The sequence below is a fragment of the Carya illinoinensis genome, chromosome 12 (assembly GCF_018687715.1).
Source record: "Carya illinoinensis cultivar Pawnee chromosome 12, C.illinoinensisPawnee_v1, whole genome shotgun sequence".
Lineage (NCBI taxonomy): Eukaryota > Viridiplantae > Streptophyta > Magnoliopsida > Fagales > Juglandaceae > Carya > Carya illinoinensis.
In genome coordinates, this window is record NC_056763.1 from 27225255 (window position 1) to 27243250 (window position 17996).

Sequence of the window (17996 nt, forward strand, 5' to 3'; positions counted from 1 at the left end):
ATTCCCATTAATAGGACAAGCAGAAAAAATAATGATATTTGAAATAACATTAGCATGTAATAATGATATATGAAAGAGAAATACTTTAGTCATAAAAAAATACTTAAGTCATAAAGAGATTTTATAAAAATAAATTTATAAATTAATGTGATTTGATATGATATATTAGATTTATTTTATAATAAAATTAATTTTACAGTCTAACGTACACATCAATTAAGATAAAAAAAAAATGCAATTATCTCAAAGGATTAATAAGTTGATTCGTTGAAAGAGTAGAAACAAGATAAAAACTTTATTAATTAACGAGAGTACTGTAGCTATTTAGTGAAACGCTATAAAAACCAGAGTTCATCATGTACAATTGTAAATTATTCCTATATGTATAACTACAAAAAAGTACATTATAATATATACTTTTTTCCAGGAGAGTACTAGGTAGGATTTATAATTTATTTTTACTCTGTTTTCTTTTGTTTGTTTGTTTTCAAATAGCCAATGGATGTCAAAAAGCATATTAAAATGAGAGAGAATATGACACAGGATATACCTTTAGGCCCAGGGTTTTGCTGCAATTGTCTCCCAAACGGATAGAGAGGGAAAGAGAGAGATAAACAAAAAAGGCATCGTGTATTCTCCATGGCATCTCCCTCTTTATTTTGTCCCTCTCTCTCTCTCTCTCTCTCTCTCTCTCTCTCCCTCACTCCAGCTTGATGAAAGAAACGTTCAGAAGTCGATCGAAAATAAAGCAGAATCCAAAAACATTCGTAAGAAAGCTTCTTCTTTTTTTTGTCCCTGATTAAAGCAGCCTTGAATGGAATGCGTAGAAAGCAGGCACCGAAGGATATCCATGGCATATGCTTCCCTCGACCGCTTATCCACTGTTGGAAGAGCCTATAAAGCTGACCGAGCTGCTTGACATCTCCACACAAACCAGAGGTGGTGGGTTTCGAAGTACTGTCAAAAAGCTTGACATGAATTAAGATCGTCGATCGTCGCGATCGGCCGGTGAGCGAACTAGTTGTAGGGCTTCTCTCCTTTGGCAGGCATCATATATGCATGGCCTGTATATCCAATATTCTAGCTAGCTTTCTAATGACCCGCCAAAGGAGAGTTGCCCTTCAACTGTTTCAACTTAATTAAATGTAATGATCTCAAGGGGCGCCCGCCAAGATCGGGTTTTATATATGCAAGAGGTATGCTCACAAAACAAATATAACGCATGCATTTTGTGTTTTCAGTTAATTTTCTGTAGTACTGCCACACATACAGCTAATGCCATTTTCATCGCAACGTCATGTTTGTGACAAAAACTAATGATTTTTAAGTGCAAAGTTCATGCGTGCACGTGTATTTATAACCATGCATGTCAAGGTTGTGGAATCCGCATGCAAGGGATTTTAAAGCACATATATTTCAGGTGAGACATTACGTTCGTTTCGAGCTTAGATCATATAAGAGTTCCCAGATCATGAGGTAGATCATACAAAAAAGCAGAAGAGAAAGGCCCCAGTACCAGTATATATATTGTTAAGCTACTGCAAGATCAATTGAACAAGTACTCCAGCTCATCATCACAGAATTTACAAGATAATGCTCTGTTATCAAATAATTCAAATTCTCAACAACCTCAATCCACATCCTTATCTTAACAATTTGTGTATTTTAAATATTTGAATCTTGTATTTCTGATTTCTACCGATCTTCATAGATCTTATATTGTAATAACTGTAACAAACTCTTCTATATTAATATACGCATGGTCAGCTCTAGATTAAGCTGCCAATTTCCATTTCTTGAATTACCTTACATGATATTAGAGCCAGGTATAATAATAACAAGAAGCCTAATTACCTTACACAAGGATGGTTCTTCTACAAATTCCTCATCTCAGATTCAGGCACCTATTTCTAACCCTTCCATTTTTTCTGATATGCTCAGTCTTCAATTCATATGGATATTTCTCCTTTAACCTCTCCTGCTAAACCGCCTTTGAACTTACCTCCTACCTCTCCTTTGTCAACCTCTAGTTCTACTGCAGTTAATTTTGTGCAAACCACTGTAGCTCCTCCACCACCTATAAATCCTCCAACTCATCCAATGTTGACTAGAAGTAAGACTGGCCATTCCAAACCTAAAACCTATCCTGACTTTCATACTTTCTATTTTACAAAATATCCATTGTGTGCATTGCATTTCTCTACTATTCCAATAGAACCTTCATCTTATGCTCAAGCATCCAAGTTTGTAGAATGGAGACAAGCTATGAATGCTAAATTTCAAGCTCTCTTAGATAACAAGACTTGGGTCTTATGTTCACAATCTACTGATAAAAATGTTATTAAAAACAAGTAGGTGTTTAAGGTAAAATAAAGAGCTGATGGCACAATTAAGAAATTCAAGGCACGTTTAGTGGCTAAAGGATTTTAACAACAAGAAGGTTTAGATTATGCTGAAACACTTAGCCCTGTTGTCAAAGCATCTACTGTCAGACTTATTCTTGCTTTGGCTATACACTTTGACTGGCCATTAAGGCAATTGGATGTATCCAAATGCCTTTTTACATGGAGACTTTGAAGAAGATGTGTTTATGGAACAACCTACTGGTTTCAAGGATTCTTCTCACCCTAACTCAGTTTGCAAGCTTCGCAAGGCCCTTTATGGCCTTAAGCAGGCTCCTTGTGCATGGTTTCATAAACTTTCTGAAGTTCTACTTAATCTTGGCTTTGTGGCTTCTCAAGTTGATCACTCACTTTTTACGTTTCATTATCATGATATTCACATTTTCCTTTTGGTTTATGTGGATGATATTATCATCACAGGTTCCAAGCTTTCTTTTATCATGCATTTGATCAAGTCTTTATAAGGTAATTTTGCTCTAAAAGACCTAGGACCGTTGCACTACTTTATGGGCATCAAAGTGACTCGTACTTCCTTTGGTCCGCACTTGTCCTAGTCCAAGTATATTGTGGATATACTGCATCAGACTCGCATGGTTGGTGCTACACCATTACCAATAGGTGCTAAATTATTTGAACTCAAAGGAGAGCCTTTGCAAGATGCCACGGAGTATAGACAAGTGGTGGGTGCTTTGCAATTTTGTACACTAACTCGTCCTGACATCTCATTTCATGTGAATCAATTATGTCAGTTTATACATTAGCCAACTACAGCTCATTGGTCTGCTGCAAAAAGAGTATTACGTTATCTCAAAGGTTCTCTTCATCATGGTTTGGTTTATGCTCGTGGATCTCTTTAGTCAAATGCTTTTAGTGATTCAGATTAGGTAAGTAGCATTGATGACAGGCGTTCAACCACGGGGTATGCTATCTTTCTTGGATCTTGTTTGATATCATGGTCTACCAAGAAGCAGCCTGTTGTTTCTCATTCAAGCACAAATTCAGAATATCGATCCATGGCTTTTGCAATAGTTGAGCTTTATTGGCTTCGAATGGTACTCAATGACCTTCGTGTCTTACTACCTACTGCTCCAGCCCTATGGGGTGATAATATTAATGCACTTTCGTTAGCCTCCAATCTAGTTTTTCATGCTCGAACTAGGATTGTCATTTTGTTAGGGAAAAAGTTACACGGAAGGATATCTCTCTTCAACATATCTCCACTACTGCTCAATTAGCTGATTTGTTTACAAAGGCTCTAACTACTGCTTGATTTCAACTGCTAAGAAACAAGTTAATGGTTCGTGAACTTCCCATTACCTTGAAGGGGGATGTTAAGCTACTGCAAGATCAATTGAACAACTCCAGCTCATCATCACAAAGTTTACAAGATAATGCTCTGTTATCAAATAATTCAAATTCTCAACAATCTCAATCCACATCCTTATCTTAACAATTTGTGTATTTTAAATATTTGAATTCAAAATTGTATTTCTGATTTCTACAGATCTTCATAGATTTTATATTGTAACAACAATTGTAACAAACTCTTCTATATTAATATACACATGGTCAGCTCTAGATTAAGCTGCCAATTTCCATTTCTTGAATGATCTTACATATATATATCTTTCCACGACAAGAGTCTTATTACTGTGCATTTGCTAATTTTGTATGCTTGAGAGATTTGTTCAAGCATCATGGGCGAACCAACAATTTTTAGGGGGTTAACTTTTCTATCACACCACATATTTATATAAAATAAAAAAATATTACAAAATCATAGAGTATATATAAAATTAAATCTCGATAATTTTCCTAATAACATAGAAATAAAACTTTAAAAACACAACTTAATGTTTGTTTCAGATTTTTGAAGATAATATTTTATAGAATAATATTCATCCATTATTATATTTTTAAGTATGAGATACTTAGAAATTGTTTTCTTCGTATAAACTATCAAGTGATATTGTGAAATGCCATCTTTCATTCTAATATTTAAACTAGTTTAGCAAATTTCATGTAAAATCTATCTATTTTGGTGTCACATTAAGCATAAAATGAATACTATAACTAAGACCTTAAATAAACTTTTTCTTGTTCAATGAAGTTTAGAGGATAAATCATTTCTACTATTTTTCATATAAATCATCAATCTTTAATGGTTTTTCTAATATTTTGAGTTTAGATTCTATATTAAGGAACTTAATATTGTATAATAAATATTTTTGGGGTTAATGTTAATAATTTATTATTTCTCCTAATTTTAGTTTTAATTTAATTTTAGTGTGGCCACATCCTTGAAAATAGATCATATATATAAATTATACAAAATTTAAGGGTTATAGGAAAAAATTAGAGTGAGACATTTCTATAAAATTTTACAAAATTTTAGAAAGTATATGAGAATGAGAAAATTATAATTTTTTTTGGTTGGGGGGGGAATTTCTATATTCATGAAATTCTAAATAAAATTTAGGGGTTATCTTGAATTAAAAAAATAAAAAATAAAAAAATAAATTCACGACTACAACAACCATTTGTCAAAAAGTAAACCAACAAGAGAGTTTGCCTACCTGTTGTGTTTAAACGAAGGTTAGTTGGTCATCATGACCCATGCTTGCGTCACTATGATATGATCTTCAAATATATATATATATATATATTAATTGATTCGAACTCCATTATAGCATGAGTTATATTTAAAATAATATTAGAATATTAATTTGTTAATATTATTATTATTTTAAAATTTTAAAAAATTAAATTATTTATTATATTTTGTATTAGAAGTTGAAAAAATTGTAATGATTATATGAAATGAGTTAAGAGGAGTCGAGTAACCAAATGCAGCCTTAATGATGTCGATGAACAAGGTCATACCGACATGTCGACCTTCGACGTACGGTGGGATTAATTGTTAATATTGATGTGCCATTAGATTTGTTGGCTTATTATATTATTAATTAAGAAAAGGAAGACCATAAGTTCTATTCATATATGATAACAATACATAATTATAAATTAAATTTAACCAAAACATGTTAATCCTTGAATCTTCTAAAGTTACGTTTGATTTTAGTGCGATATATACGCGCACGAGGAATACCAAGACTCAATTTTTAGAAAAATATTATAATCACAAAAAAATTTTATAAAAATAAATTTATAAATTAACATAACTTAACGTCATAAGTTAGATTATAAAATATATATAATATATTATATAAAATTATATTAATTTATAAATTTATTTTTATAAAATCTCTACGTTGTATATCCTTTCTAATTTCTATTGCCGTGTCTCATTGTAAATCGCATACCAAAACACGCATGGCAAATTCAAAACCCACTCCCAGCAATCAGCATATACATTAATTTTCGCTTATCGGCCTGCTTGGTCACGATGACATCATGTGCTTCTCGATCGAGGGTACTTAAAATGCATGGGGTCATTGGCTGTGTACTGTCATTAATGATCATGCGATCCCCATCTGGCTTCTAACTGCGATATTTATGTGGAATAAGCATGAAGTTAGTTTGACCCGGCCTGGATTTACATGGATTCAATTCCAGAAGCAGTCCTTTTCTGCCTTTATTAGACAATTTTAATACAATATTGCCTCTTGGTTATGCAACTCAAGCACGCCTCAACAACCATGCACGTAACCTTCAGTCATCAAGAGCATTCCTACCACTTGTCCTCTGATTACTCGGAGAGAGAGAGAGAGAGAGAGAGAGAGAGAGAGAGAGAGAGAGAGAGAGAGAGAGGCAAATTTTAAGTCAAACTGGCTGAAATTGGCCTTCCTTACTTTCAGGGGACTGGTCCAACGTTGAACGTACACCAAAAAGAACATTAACGTGGCAATTTTGATAATTTATAATGAAAAACAGAATTAACTGATCAGGTATGTTCAGAAACATCGAGGAGGCTTCTCGTATGCCAACAAATGTTCATGAGGGAGACTCGGCCGAGAGTCATACATGATCCATACGTGGAAAGACGGACAAAAATGACCTGCTGGTAGTGGGATGCAGATGAAAATGACTTGTCCATGCAAAGTTTTGGAAAAATATGGCACCAATGGAGACGTTATGCTAGTGAGAACAAAGAATTTTGGTGAGCTAAAGCAATTTGGCCACCGAGAAAATTATTCTAAGGGGTTAAGCTTATGGCCTACATCGATAGCGCCGGACCGCGCACTACAAAAAGCTTTCAAGCATTTTTCTTCTCCTTGCTTTCCATTTTCACATCTGCATGATGTCACTACCAAAATAGCCTTTATCTCATTCATGTGAACCTCCACGACCATTTATTTTCTTTTTGGTAGGTAGAAGCCTTAATTACAAGCTCCTTATATATGGAAACGAAAACTACCAAGAAAACTGCCCCATGCATGACAATGCATCGGTTGTTGAGGTTGAATGAAAACTGCCTCATTCCCAATGCCCATATGCTTCTTCTAATCAGTAAATTGGGTCATTAATTTGCTTAAGGTTTACTATATGATGCTGATATTTAGAACAATTGTCTGATTTCAGTAACCAGACTCGTCAGATGAGATTATTGGAAAAAAGGAAAGTATATACTATTCTAGAGGAGACGCGTTCAAATGAGCAGGAAGACGCGTTCATGGTAAACCGTGTAGTCGTGTACGATAACCTGTCTGAAATTTACTTCCAAGAAAACTCTTGATCATTTATGCATCGACCAATGCACGCACAGATAGAAAGAGTATATTCGGTCAAACCAACAAGAATGAAAAGAATCAAACACACGGAGTAATAACTTAGGGGCGGGGAGAGAGAGAGAGAGAGAGAGAGAGAGAGAGAGATCGGGAAAATGCACTCATCTAGCATCAGAGAGGCCTGCCTTACTCGCTGCTGTCCAACTCCTATTCGTAGCCTTCTTGATTCACAAACTCCCACTCCCAAATCTACAGGCAGCAGCTCTGCATATCACAGCTTTGTAGAGGCCACAGCTTTGTCCCTTTACCCAAATACCCCATTTACCAACCATGAGTCCCTCCCTACATTGCACGAATCATTTTTTAACTTCGCAAGAACATACCCACAATACCATCAGACTGATCGGGCTGATCAAATCAGAGGCCAAGAATATTACCACCTCACCATCTACAATCGTGTATGCCTCGATTATGTTGGCCACGGTCTCTTCTCACATGCTCAGCAGCGGAGTCACTCTCCAGAAGCTCCAGTTGCTGTTTCATCATCATCTCCTCTTCCATCCCCACACTTTCATGAAGTGCCCTTCTTTGATATATCCTACAAGTCAGTAAACTTGAATTCCCAAATAATCTACGGTGACCAAGAATCAGAACTGGAAACCAAGATCCGATTGAGAATCATGGCCTTCATGAATATCTCTCAAGTTGATTACAACCTGGTACTCACTGCCAACCAGTCATCTGCTTTCAAAATTCTAGCAGATTGTTATCCTTTTCAGAATAACCGAAATCTTCTTACGGTTTATGATTACCAGAGCGAAGCAGTGGAAATGATGACTAAAAGCTCCAAAAATAGAGGAGCACAAGTCATGTCAGCTGAGTTCTCATGGCCCAACCTGAGCATCCAATCTGGAAAATTGAGAAAGATGCTAAAGACTAAAAGGAAGAATAGGAGGAGGGGACTGTTTGCTTTTCCCCTTCAGTCAAGGATGACTGGATCACGCTACTCATATCAGTGGATGAGCATTGCACAAGAAAATGGATGGCATGTCTTGCTTGATGCATGTGCGTTGGGGCCGAAGGATATGGACACCTTAGGCCTCTCCCTTTTTAAGCCTGACTTTCTCATTTGCTCCTTTTACAAAGTTTTTGGGGAAAACCCATCTGGGTTCGGTTGCTTATTTATCAAGAAATCCAGTGCTTCAGTGCTAAAGGATTCAGGCAATGTTACAAGAATAGGAGTTGTGGGACTTGTTCAAGCATCAAGGACACCTGAATTCACTGGAGATCAGGCAATTACAGAGATGGAAATTGATCAAAAAATGAGGTCCGAATCGTGGAACGATGACTTAGTTGTACCACACTCGATCTCTGTTCCATTATGTGTTCAGCAGGAAAGTCGTGAAACTTCTAAATCGTACGAAACTGAAGGAGTCTCTCTAAAGCAGAAGGCAGTATTACTCTCTGAAATAGTGGAACTAGAGACACCCATTGAATCTGCTGGATCAAAATACAAAGAAGGCAGTGTAAATGGGAGCTCAGATATTGAATGTAGAGGCTTGGATCATGCTGATTCACTGGGCCTTATCCTAATCAGTAGCAGACATAGGTACCTGATCAATTGGTTGGTAAATGCATTGATGAGTCTCCAACATCCACATTCAGAAAATGGGCATCCTTTGGTCAGAATCTATGGACCAAAGGTTAGTTTTAACCGAGGACCTGCCGTGGCATTCAATGTGTTTGACTGGAAAGGAGAACAGATTGATCCCACCCTTGTACAGAAGCTCGCTGACCGAAACAATATTTCACTAAGTTATGGGTTTTTGCAGCAGGTCTGGTTATCAGACAAGCATGAAGAAGAGAGGGCGAAAGCATTACAGACAAGAAGAATTGAACCTGAAGGAAGGGTCTTAAATAAGAAGCCTGACAAATATCATCCTCAAACAGTACCAGTGGTCACGGCAGCACTTGGTTTGTTCACAAACTTCGAAGACATATACAGGCTTTGGGCATTTGTTTCGCAGTTCTTGGATGCAGACTTTGTGGAGAAAGAGAGATGGAGATACACGGCTCTTAATCAAGAGAGATTCGAAGTTTGAAGGTTTCGTTCTTTCACATAGTGCAAATTATTTAATTCTTGTGTACTAGAGAAATGTCGGCATATATAAAGTCGCACTGGAGTGGCACTGCCATAACTTTGGGGTCATTTCTCAAAAATTTCAATCCAGAGTCACATAGTGCAAGAATTATGTTGGCTATACATTCCTAGTTTGATAAGAACAACACTACAATCGACGTGTAAAGCACGAAGTATTGACGAGTTTCCTCATAAACTCACACCAATAGGGAAAGAAGGCATAACTGCGTACCAATCCTGAAGGAAAGTCATCTTAAGAGATCAGTAGGAGATTAGGAGTGTTGCAGATAAAAAACAAATGCACTTGATTTCTCTCATCTGGCATCTAGTTGCAAAATGGTCCTATCAACGATTTCTCACAAAATTATTCATCCAATGTTATATTTTCTTGCATGGCCACTCATTTGATCATGTTGGTTTGAACCGGACACGGCTCATAGGGATTCATGAACTCCCAAATAGCCCCCTCTACACGAAATCATTGCCAGCCCTATACCCATATAACTCTCTCAAAAAAAATTTCATTTTTTTTTTCAATTACTCATCTTCAAAATTCAAGTATTCTACATACAAGACTAAGTTCTCCTCCTAAATCAATCAACCAAAAATGGCTGCATTTGGCCCGTAAAAATAATAATACGGAATATCCTCAACAGAACCAAGCTCATATAGAATCCTCTACGGGCAACAAAGAATAGACAACTAACAGGAAATGCAAAAGGCACAGAGAAACTTCTAAACGAAATCCTAATATCTCAGCCTCAGAAGAATTACTTTACCTGGATGTTCAAGTTTCGGCTGTTCGCAGCTTTATAATTCTCTGTAGGACCGTACGAGGCTTCCGGGATGGTAATTGGCCGCCACACAAACCGGATCGTGTTTCGGGTCGGTTGGGTACCCCGAAACATAATTTTAAGGTTTGGGGCCTGGGCTACTTTACATGGACCATTACGGAATAATTGCAGTTTCGGAAAAATGGAAAGGGATGAAGAAAATCCGACCTTTCCGGTTAAGGGGAATTAGACATGAGAGAAATTATACTTGATAACTGTTGCCTAATTATTTTGAAAAAATAAATAAATAAAAATTTTTAGAAAAAAATTAATTAATGTTTTAATATTAAACTTTATTTTTTTTAAAAAAAAATAACTGCACGATACTTACACACTTTACAATTGTATGTAATATTATTTTAGACATGATCTTGAAAATGTACCCAATAAAATATTATAATATATTTCATATTTATAAGTTTTTTGTAATCGAAATAATTACAATTGAGAAGAATATAATCTAAACTGTCAAATAGTAGAACTTATTCTTATCAAAGTTGAATTGATCTTTACTTTGAAAATATTCTTGGATTTAAGTCACTGGCAAATATTCTTCGAAAAAGAAAGACAAGAAAAACGTTAATGAAACATGTTGGAAAGGATCGATTTGATTTTATTATCAAATGTCTAATTTAGAATTTGATCCGGCCATTAAGGTTGTGTTAAAGGTAGTGAGATCATTCTACTACTATTCAATATTTCATTATTACTTTTCATATATTTTTTTGTTGAACCCAAAATTTGAAGATTCGTGTAATTATATATCTATATATGGATTTTAATAATAACAAACGAATTTAAAGAATAAATGAGTTTCAAGTTCAAGCTGTCTACATAATGGAGTCAAGCACATCAAAGAACTAAACATGAGTAAGAAGGGAATAAACTCGCATAAAAACTATGAGTGGGCAGCGGGGCCCCGCATCCCGCTACACCACCCCATTCGTCTCTTCTCTACATATGCAGGGTGGGGTATCCGCACTGCAAGGGGGGACAAGGGCCCTCACCCATATAAGATCTTTACAGCGGAGGCGAGGGAGGGAGGGGCTAAGCTCCCGTTTTGCATTTCCCCCACCCTGCTTCGCATATATAATATATATTATATAATAATATATTATATATCTCTTTATAAATAAAACGACATCATTTTATCATGGACAAAACGACGTCATTTCATTAAGTGAGTTAATTTCCCCCCATTTCCCCCTGCACCCCCCACTTTCTTCTCGTCATTCTCAAACACACACACAGACTCTCTCTCTCTCTCTCTCTCTCTCTCTCTCTCTCTCTCTCTCTCTCTCTCTCTCTCTCTCCACTTTCTTCTCGTCATTCTCGAACATGCGCGCGCGCACACACTCTCTCTCTCTCTCACAGACTTGCATGACGCATGATATCTAGATTCAAGTATCCTCTCTCACCATCTCAAAGGTAAGACTATGCAACCCAGTTTTGCAGTTTCTTCTTTTGGTTTTTGTTTTTTTAGTTTTTTTTTTTTTTTTTTTTTTTGAGTTTTGATAGGAGATTAAATGAATGATGGGTTGAATCGAAGATGGAGGATGAAAATTTGTGAATTTTTATGCTGTAGATTCGTGGATTGTGATTGTGCATGTGTATTATATTTGTGAATTTGTTTTATTTATTTATTTTTTGTAGTTTTTATTGTTTTGGAAACTTTAAATTAATTTAGGATTGGAAACTTAACTTTAATTTAGAATTCCAATCCAAAACCGTAATTTTATTTAAGATTGGAAACCCTAAATTGGTTTAGGGGTTTCAAATTAATTTAGAGTTTCGGATTGAAATCCCTAATTTTAATTTATTTTTATTAATTTTTAGAATTTAATAACTTGAAATAAAAGACAAAATATGGAAATTTTTACCACATTTAACATTTTTATGATTCAAAAGAGTTTTTATTTATTTATTTATTTATTATTATTATTATGGACCCAATTTTAAATGAAATTGAAAGGAATCAAAAGATTATTGTTTTCTAAAAAACTACTGATATTTATGCTTTTTCACAAATATTTATGCATTTTTAATTTTACTCTTTTAATTCATAATACTTACGGTTATAATTTTTTTTTTAGTTTTTTTTTATTTAGTGATTGATAAAATGTTGCTTAATAATATTGTGAATTTTTTTAAAAAATAAAAATATTAAAAAATAAACTGGTTTCAATCATTGCACTTTGCCTTATTTATTGTTTGGTGTATTATTATTATTATTATTATTATTATTATATATTATGTCTTGTGTTTGATTGCATTATGCCTTTTTATTTTTTAGGATTTTATGTCATGTATTGGATTGCACTTTAAAATTTTTTTATTATGTTGGAGAATCAGAAAATAGGAATGTTTTCTCAAAAGGAACCGGATTTCAATGATAGCTCTCCTGCCCAGCCAATACTCCTATCCCAAAACCTAAACCTACTCCAACCTCTACAGGGAGTACACCCTACCTTGCCCCCAAGCTCACACAAGGCAAGAAACCTATGTCCATAGTTTGGTCTCACTTTACCAAACTAGAGTGTGGTGACCTTAATAACCCATAAGCTAAATGTAATTATAGTAGAAAAATATATGGATGTCACTATAAGAAATATGGTACATCCCAACTGAAGGTCCATTTAGAGGAACAATGCAAGAAGAGTCTAATATTAAAATCCTTAGTAGAGAATAGTCAATCTAGATAAATATTGGATTAAGAAAAATGGCAGATAGGAGTAGTGAGGTTGGGGGTCCAACTTTAAAGGGGTATAAGAAGTATAACCTCGAAAAGTGTAGAAAGAAGTTAGCTCGTATGATTATCATGGATGAGCTGCATTTTCAATCTGTGGAGGGTAAAGGGTTATAAGAATTTGTCCAAGAGTTGGAACTGAAATTTACACTTCCTTCTCGCCACATTGTGGCAAATAATATTAAAAGGATGTACATAAAAGATAAAGATATTTTGAGAGGCCAATTAATGGGTTTGGTAGTTTGCCTCACTACCAATACTTTGACTTCTATCTAAAGTATGAATTACATGTCTTTAACTGTGCATTTTGTTGATTTTAATTGGGTTTTTCACAAAAAGATTATTAAATATTGTCAAATAATTAATCATAAGGGTGAGACGATTGAGAAGGCTTTGGAGGCCACAATAAAGGAGTGGAGGTTGGCATGGGTTTTAACAGTTTTGGTTGATAATGCGTTGTCTAATGATGTTGCATTGAGATATCTAAAAAATTATCTTAAAGAGGCAAATAAGACATTTTAGGTGGTGAATATTTGCATGTTAGATGTGTTGCACATATTTTGAATTTAATTGTGATTGAGGGGTTGAAAGATGTTGATGACTTGGTTGCACGAGTTAGAATGACTGTGAAATTTGTGATATATTCTCATTCTAGATTGGAGAAATTCAAAATTACTACAAAAGGTTCAGGTATAATATTAAAGAATGATCTTTGTATTGATATTCCTATAAGATAGAACTCAACCTTATTGATGTTGGAGGTAGCGTAAGAATATAAGATAGTCTTTTAATTATTGAGTGATAAAGACATCTAATATTTTATATTTTTAAGAATTTTGTTATATACAAGTAAAGTTGTGTACTAGTCTGCGTATTAATACTGATTCTTTTATACTTAAAATTTAAATTAATACTATTTTTAATAAAATCTATTTTTTAATTAATCATAATAAATTAATGTACATATTAATGTATAAATATAATTGCAACTAGAGTTTTTCTAAGTTCAAACTTCAAATACTACGGTGGTGTGAAAGTCGCGCCAAATTAATATCAGTCTTAACTGACTACGTTATAGACGTGACATGGATACATGTTGACTTTTATCCTCCACCTACCACCTTGAAGTAACCGACATCATGCACCTCATGGCTATGAATTTGGTGTTGTTTAGGCGATGTTGACTTGCAACCATTAACAAATCTTAAACCAAACCAGGAATTCTTGAAAAAATGAACACTCATAAGATATGGTATCTGTTTCTAGGTGGGATAAAATCTTACACTTTGGTTAAGGAGATTGTTGTTTCCCTCAAGAAACTTTTTAAATCCCATTACTTTGTTTAATACAAAGCATGAGTTGTTGGATAAAGGTCATATGTTGATGAATAATCATATATGTAGTTGTAGAGTGCGTAAGTATTGTATAATCACTTTTAAAAAAAGTTAAGTTCACTATTAAAAAATTAATTTTTTTCATATAAATATTATATTTATTCATTTTTTTAAAAATAATTATACAACACTTGCACACTCTGTAACTATCATTTCTTATACTAAATATAATTTTAAAATGTGCAAGATTTACGTATCCTCTTTTAAAAAAAAAATGATCGATTATTAAAAGTTGATAGCATTAAAGTACTTCAAATGTCTAAGAAATTAATCAAATCAAAATATTTAAAGTTGTTAGACTTCTAATCAATAATTAGATCATTGAAAATGGAGATAGTAATATTGTGTTACACTGTTACTCAGTCGGTTAAAATGCACCATGACTCATTTCTTAGAAGATGATTGAACAAAAGGGAGTTAGGTCAAGTCATGCTACTTCTCCGTATGCTTAGCAACCAATATTATTTCTCTGAAGTCAAGTCATACTCGGTATGCTTAGCAAAAAAATAAAGAGTTTTGTTACGTATAAGTAAAGTTGTGTTTTAATCTACATATCAATATTGAATTATTAATTTTTTATATTTAAAATTTAAATTAGTATTGTCGTCAATAAATTTTTTTTTTTACCAATCACTTTAAATTAATGTATATATTAATGACAATTATACTTGTAACTAAATTTTTTCTAAAGAAAAATAATAGCAAGTCTCCGATACGGGCCTTTGAAGCATCGTACCACAGTTCACACTTATCCCAAAGCAAAGTCACCGTAAAGGCCAAGTTTTTCAAGTCTTTGAAGCCTAAACTTATAAATAAATTTATATTATTATTTATAGGTTAATGAATAAAATATAAAGGGAAATGCTGCTCTTACCGTGAGAGCTCTCGTTGAGATTTTTTATTTTTTTTAATTTATTGGTTAAAGAAGTATTTTTTTAATGATATTATGAATTTTTTATTTTTTTATTTAAAATACTTGTAAAAATGGCAAAAAACAATTATTTAAAATACACTAGAGGTAGCTCTCAACGGTGGAGAGCCACTCAAATATAAAACTTTTGCACCATTTATTATAATTATTAAAAAAAATTAAAATATCAATATTTTTTTTTATCTTAACTAATTTATTGTCGGTAGCCATCATCGTGCTACACCCTCCAATAATAATCGCCAAAGTTGACAAAATAATAATAATAATAATAATAATAATAATAATGTTAGAAGTCTCATGTAAATAGACTGAATAAATTGACCATGTCCAGCTGCTACTTGGGAGTCTATTTGATGTTTGAGTCCGAGTCTTGTTAAAATATAAATTAAAAATAAATAATTTAATCCATTCTACTTAGTTTAAGCTTTTCTGATAAATAATGATTTAATATATGACATTATTTTCTTCTAAATTAGGTTGGAAAATTTCTTCCAAACTATCTTTAAAAAATGATACATCTCCATTGAGTATATGACATACACATTTTTTTAAAAGCCCGAGTTAAAAAACTACCACTTGTCATTTTACTAAAAGGATTTTGCTACTCAATTTTCTTACACATCAAATACCACACTTATTTTATTTATTTATTTTTTATTATTTTTAAACTAATTAAATTATTCTATTCATCATTTATACACTACATATTTAATAAAAAAATTAAAAATAATAAAATTATATGTGGTGTATAGAGATAATGAGTATAATTTTTCTTTTTAAAATGAAGTGGATGAAAATTTATTATTTTAAATTTTAATCTATAATAAAAAATAAATTAAATAATAACATTAAATACAATCATAAGATATATAAAGTGTGTGTATTCTCTAAAAGAAATAATGAGATCTACTATTTATTTTTTAATTAGTACACGAAATTTAGATATCCTAAAACTACAAATAACATTCCTCTAAATTAAGTGAGAGCCGTTAGGTACAGTCCTGAGAGTGGCTTCCCCGTGCACTTCATGGTTTGTCGTTTTGTCCAAATCAGATTATGTCAAATGACCAAAATGCCATGCTTCTTTGACACTCAGAAATCGATTATGACAGGATGCAAAGAGTATGAACGTTGTGACTTCGTATGACCATACCCTTATCACTAAGTCTACCAAAATTCTTGAATTCCTCCTCCACTTCAAAAACAAATTCAGAAGGTGGCAAGTTTTTTGCATAAACAGACTTGATTTTATCTACAAATATCCACATATAAAATCAAATAAATTTCTAAAAAATATTTTTCTCGGCATAAATGCTGCAAAAATATCATAAAAAACAATGACAAACAGATGAGGTCCTATCCAATTTCACAAGAAATGAACTTTGAATAATAATAAGAAAATCTTGAAGAGGAAGAGCTAACCACGATGCCGATGGTGATCATAGGAGCTGACCATGATGCTGATGGTGGAGGAGCGACACCAAGTTTCGAACGACACAATGAGAGAGAGCTGGGTAGCAGCAAAACAAATAATTTTCGACATTGATGAATATGGGTTATGTACTAGTAACTATGTATTATCTTGAGGGGGGAATGATTTTGAGAGGGACGCGAGATTCATCAGAGGGATTGAGGCTTTGTAATTGGTGTAGAGAAATGAAGGTTCTTCGCATGGATGGAAGGAGGCTGGAGGCGCAGAGGGCTAGACATTTTCTTTTTCGTTGAAATGCACCATTTCATGAGATTGTGTTAATCAGAAACATGATTGAGGGATTGATCCATGAAGCACTTCGTTTCAATAATACACGTTGGACGTCGTGCGCGGGGCCTCCCCCAAGTATGCCTGACTTCAGCATTTTTCAAATTAAATATCGCACAATTGCTCGTATCTTTAACCCGGTCAAGCATATGAAGTGCGGATCACGAAAAGCAACCATTGAATGGCTCATATCTTTAACCCGGTCAAGTATGTGAAGTGCGGGTCACAAAAAGCAACCATTGAATCAATCGACCATTTTTATGGTTGTAAGTTTGAACAAAAGGATCTCCGTGTTTTAGCAACCAAGTCAAAAAGCCATCGCTCATTCGTTCCGATTAATGATACAGTAGTACAAATGTGAAACATGTTTTGATTAGCATATGTATTTTCTCTACTCTCCCCCTACCAACTTGTACAAAAACGATGTTTTGTCCTCATTTACAAGGCAGTCCAATCTCCTGTCTACATCACACTTGTCTGTGGCCTTAACACTTGTTAACTAACAAGGCCGGAAAACAGGTTTTAAGCGTTGAAACTGTGTAATAAGATGACAAAACATCATTAATATCCGAGAGATTGAAAGAATGTGATTTAAATAATTAAGTTTATTTATAAGGTTAAGATAAAGATAAACATTTTATAAAAATAAATTTATAAATTAATATAATTTTTATTATAAAAAAATTTAATTTATTATAAAAAATATTAATTTATAAGTTCAATTTTATAAAATTTGTATAATTGTAGCACTGTAAATGATAATTTAATTGAAAAATAAAAAAAATTATTTGTGGTACCAGATTATTTATCTGTTGTCACCGACGTATAAAAACAGAGATGGATGGTCCCATAAAAAATGAATGAGATAGGCTTCTTTATTGATAGCTACTGTTTGGACAAACAACCTCTGATCGATCGAGGTACCCTGAAATCAGAGCCCAGAAGTCAAGATTATTAAAGTCCGTTGCCGGTTATCTCCAACTACCAAAGCCTCGTGTATTTTCTGATTTTCCTTGTTTTTAAGCTGAAAAACGATTTTCATTTGCAACAATAAATATTCCTGTTCTAAAATTGAATCCATTTTATCTCAATCAGTTAGTTAA

At 33.5% G+C, this 17996-nt stretch overlaps 1 protein-coding gene across 2 annotated transcripts; it reads left to right on the forward strand.

The window, feature by feature from the left end:
• The first annotated feature begins 7011 nt into the window (after positions 1-7011).
• On the forward strand, positions 7012-9616 carry LOC122288921 (molybdenum cofactor sulfurase-like). 2 transcript variants are annotated; one of them, XM_043095747.1, is made up of 2 exons: positions 7012-7809; positions 7906-9616. In XM_043095747.1, the coding sequence occupies exons 1-2, from the start codon at positions 7246-7248 to the stop codon at positions 9190-9192; spliced, it is 1851 nt and encodes a 616-aa protein (XP_042951681.1). In that variant the 5' UTR covers positions 7012-7245; the 3' UTR covers positions 9193-9616. The 2 variants fall into 2 exon arrangements, with proteins under 2 accessions (XP_042951681.1, XP_042951680.1); XM_043095746.1 differs by having other exon boundaries at positions 7014-9616.
• Positions 9617-17996: the final 8380 nt, after the last annotated feature.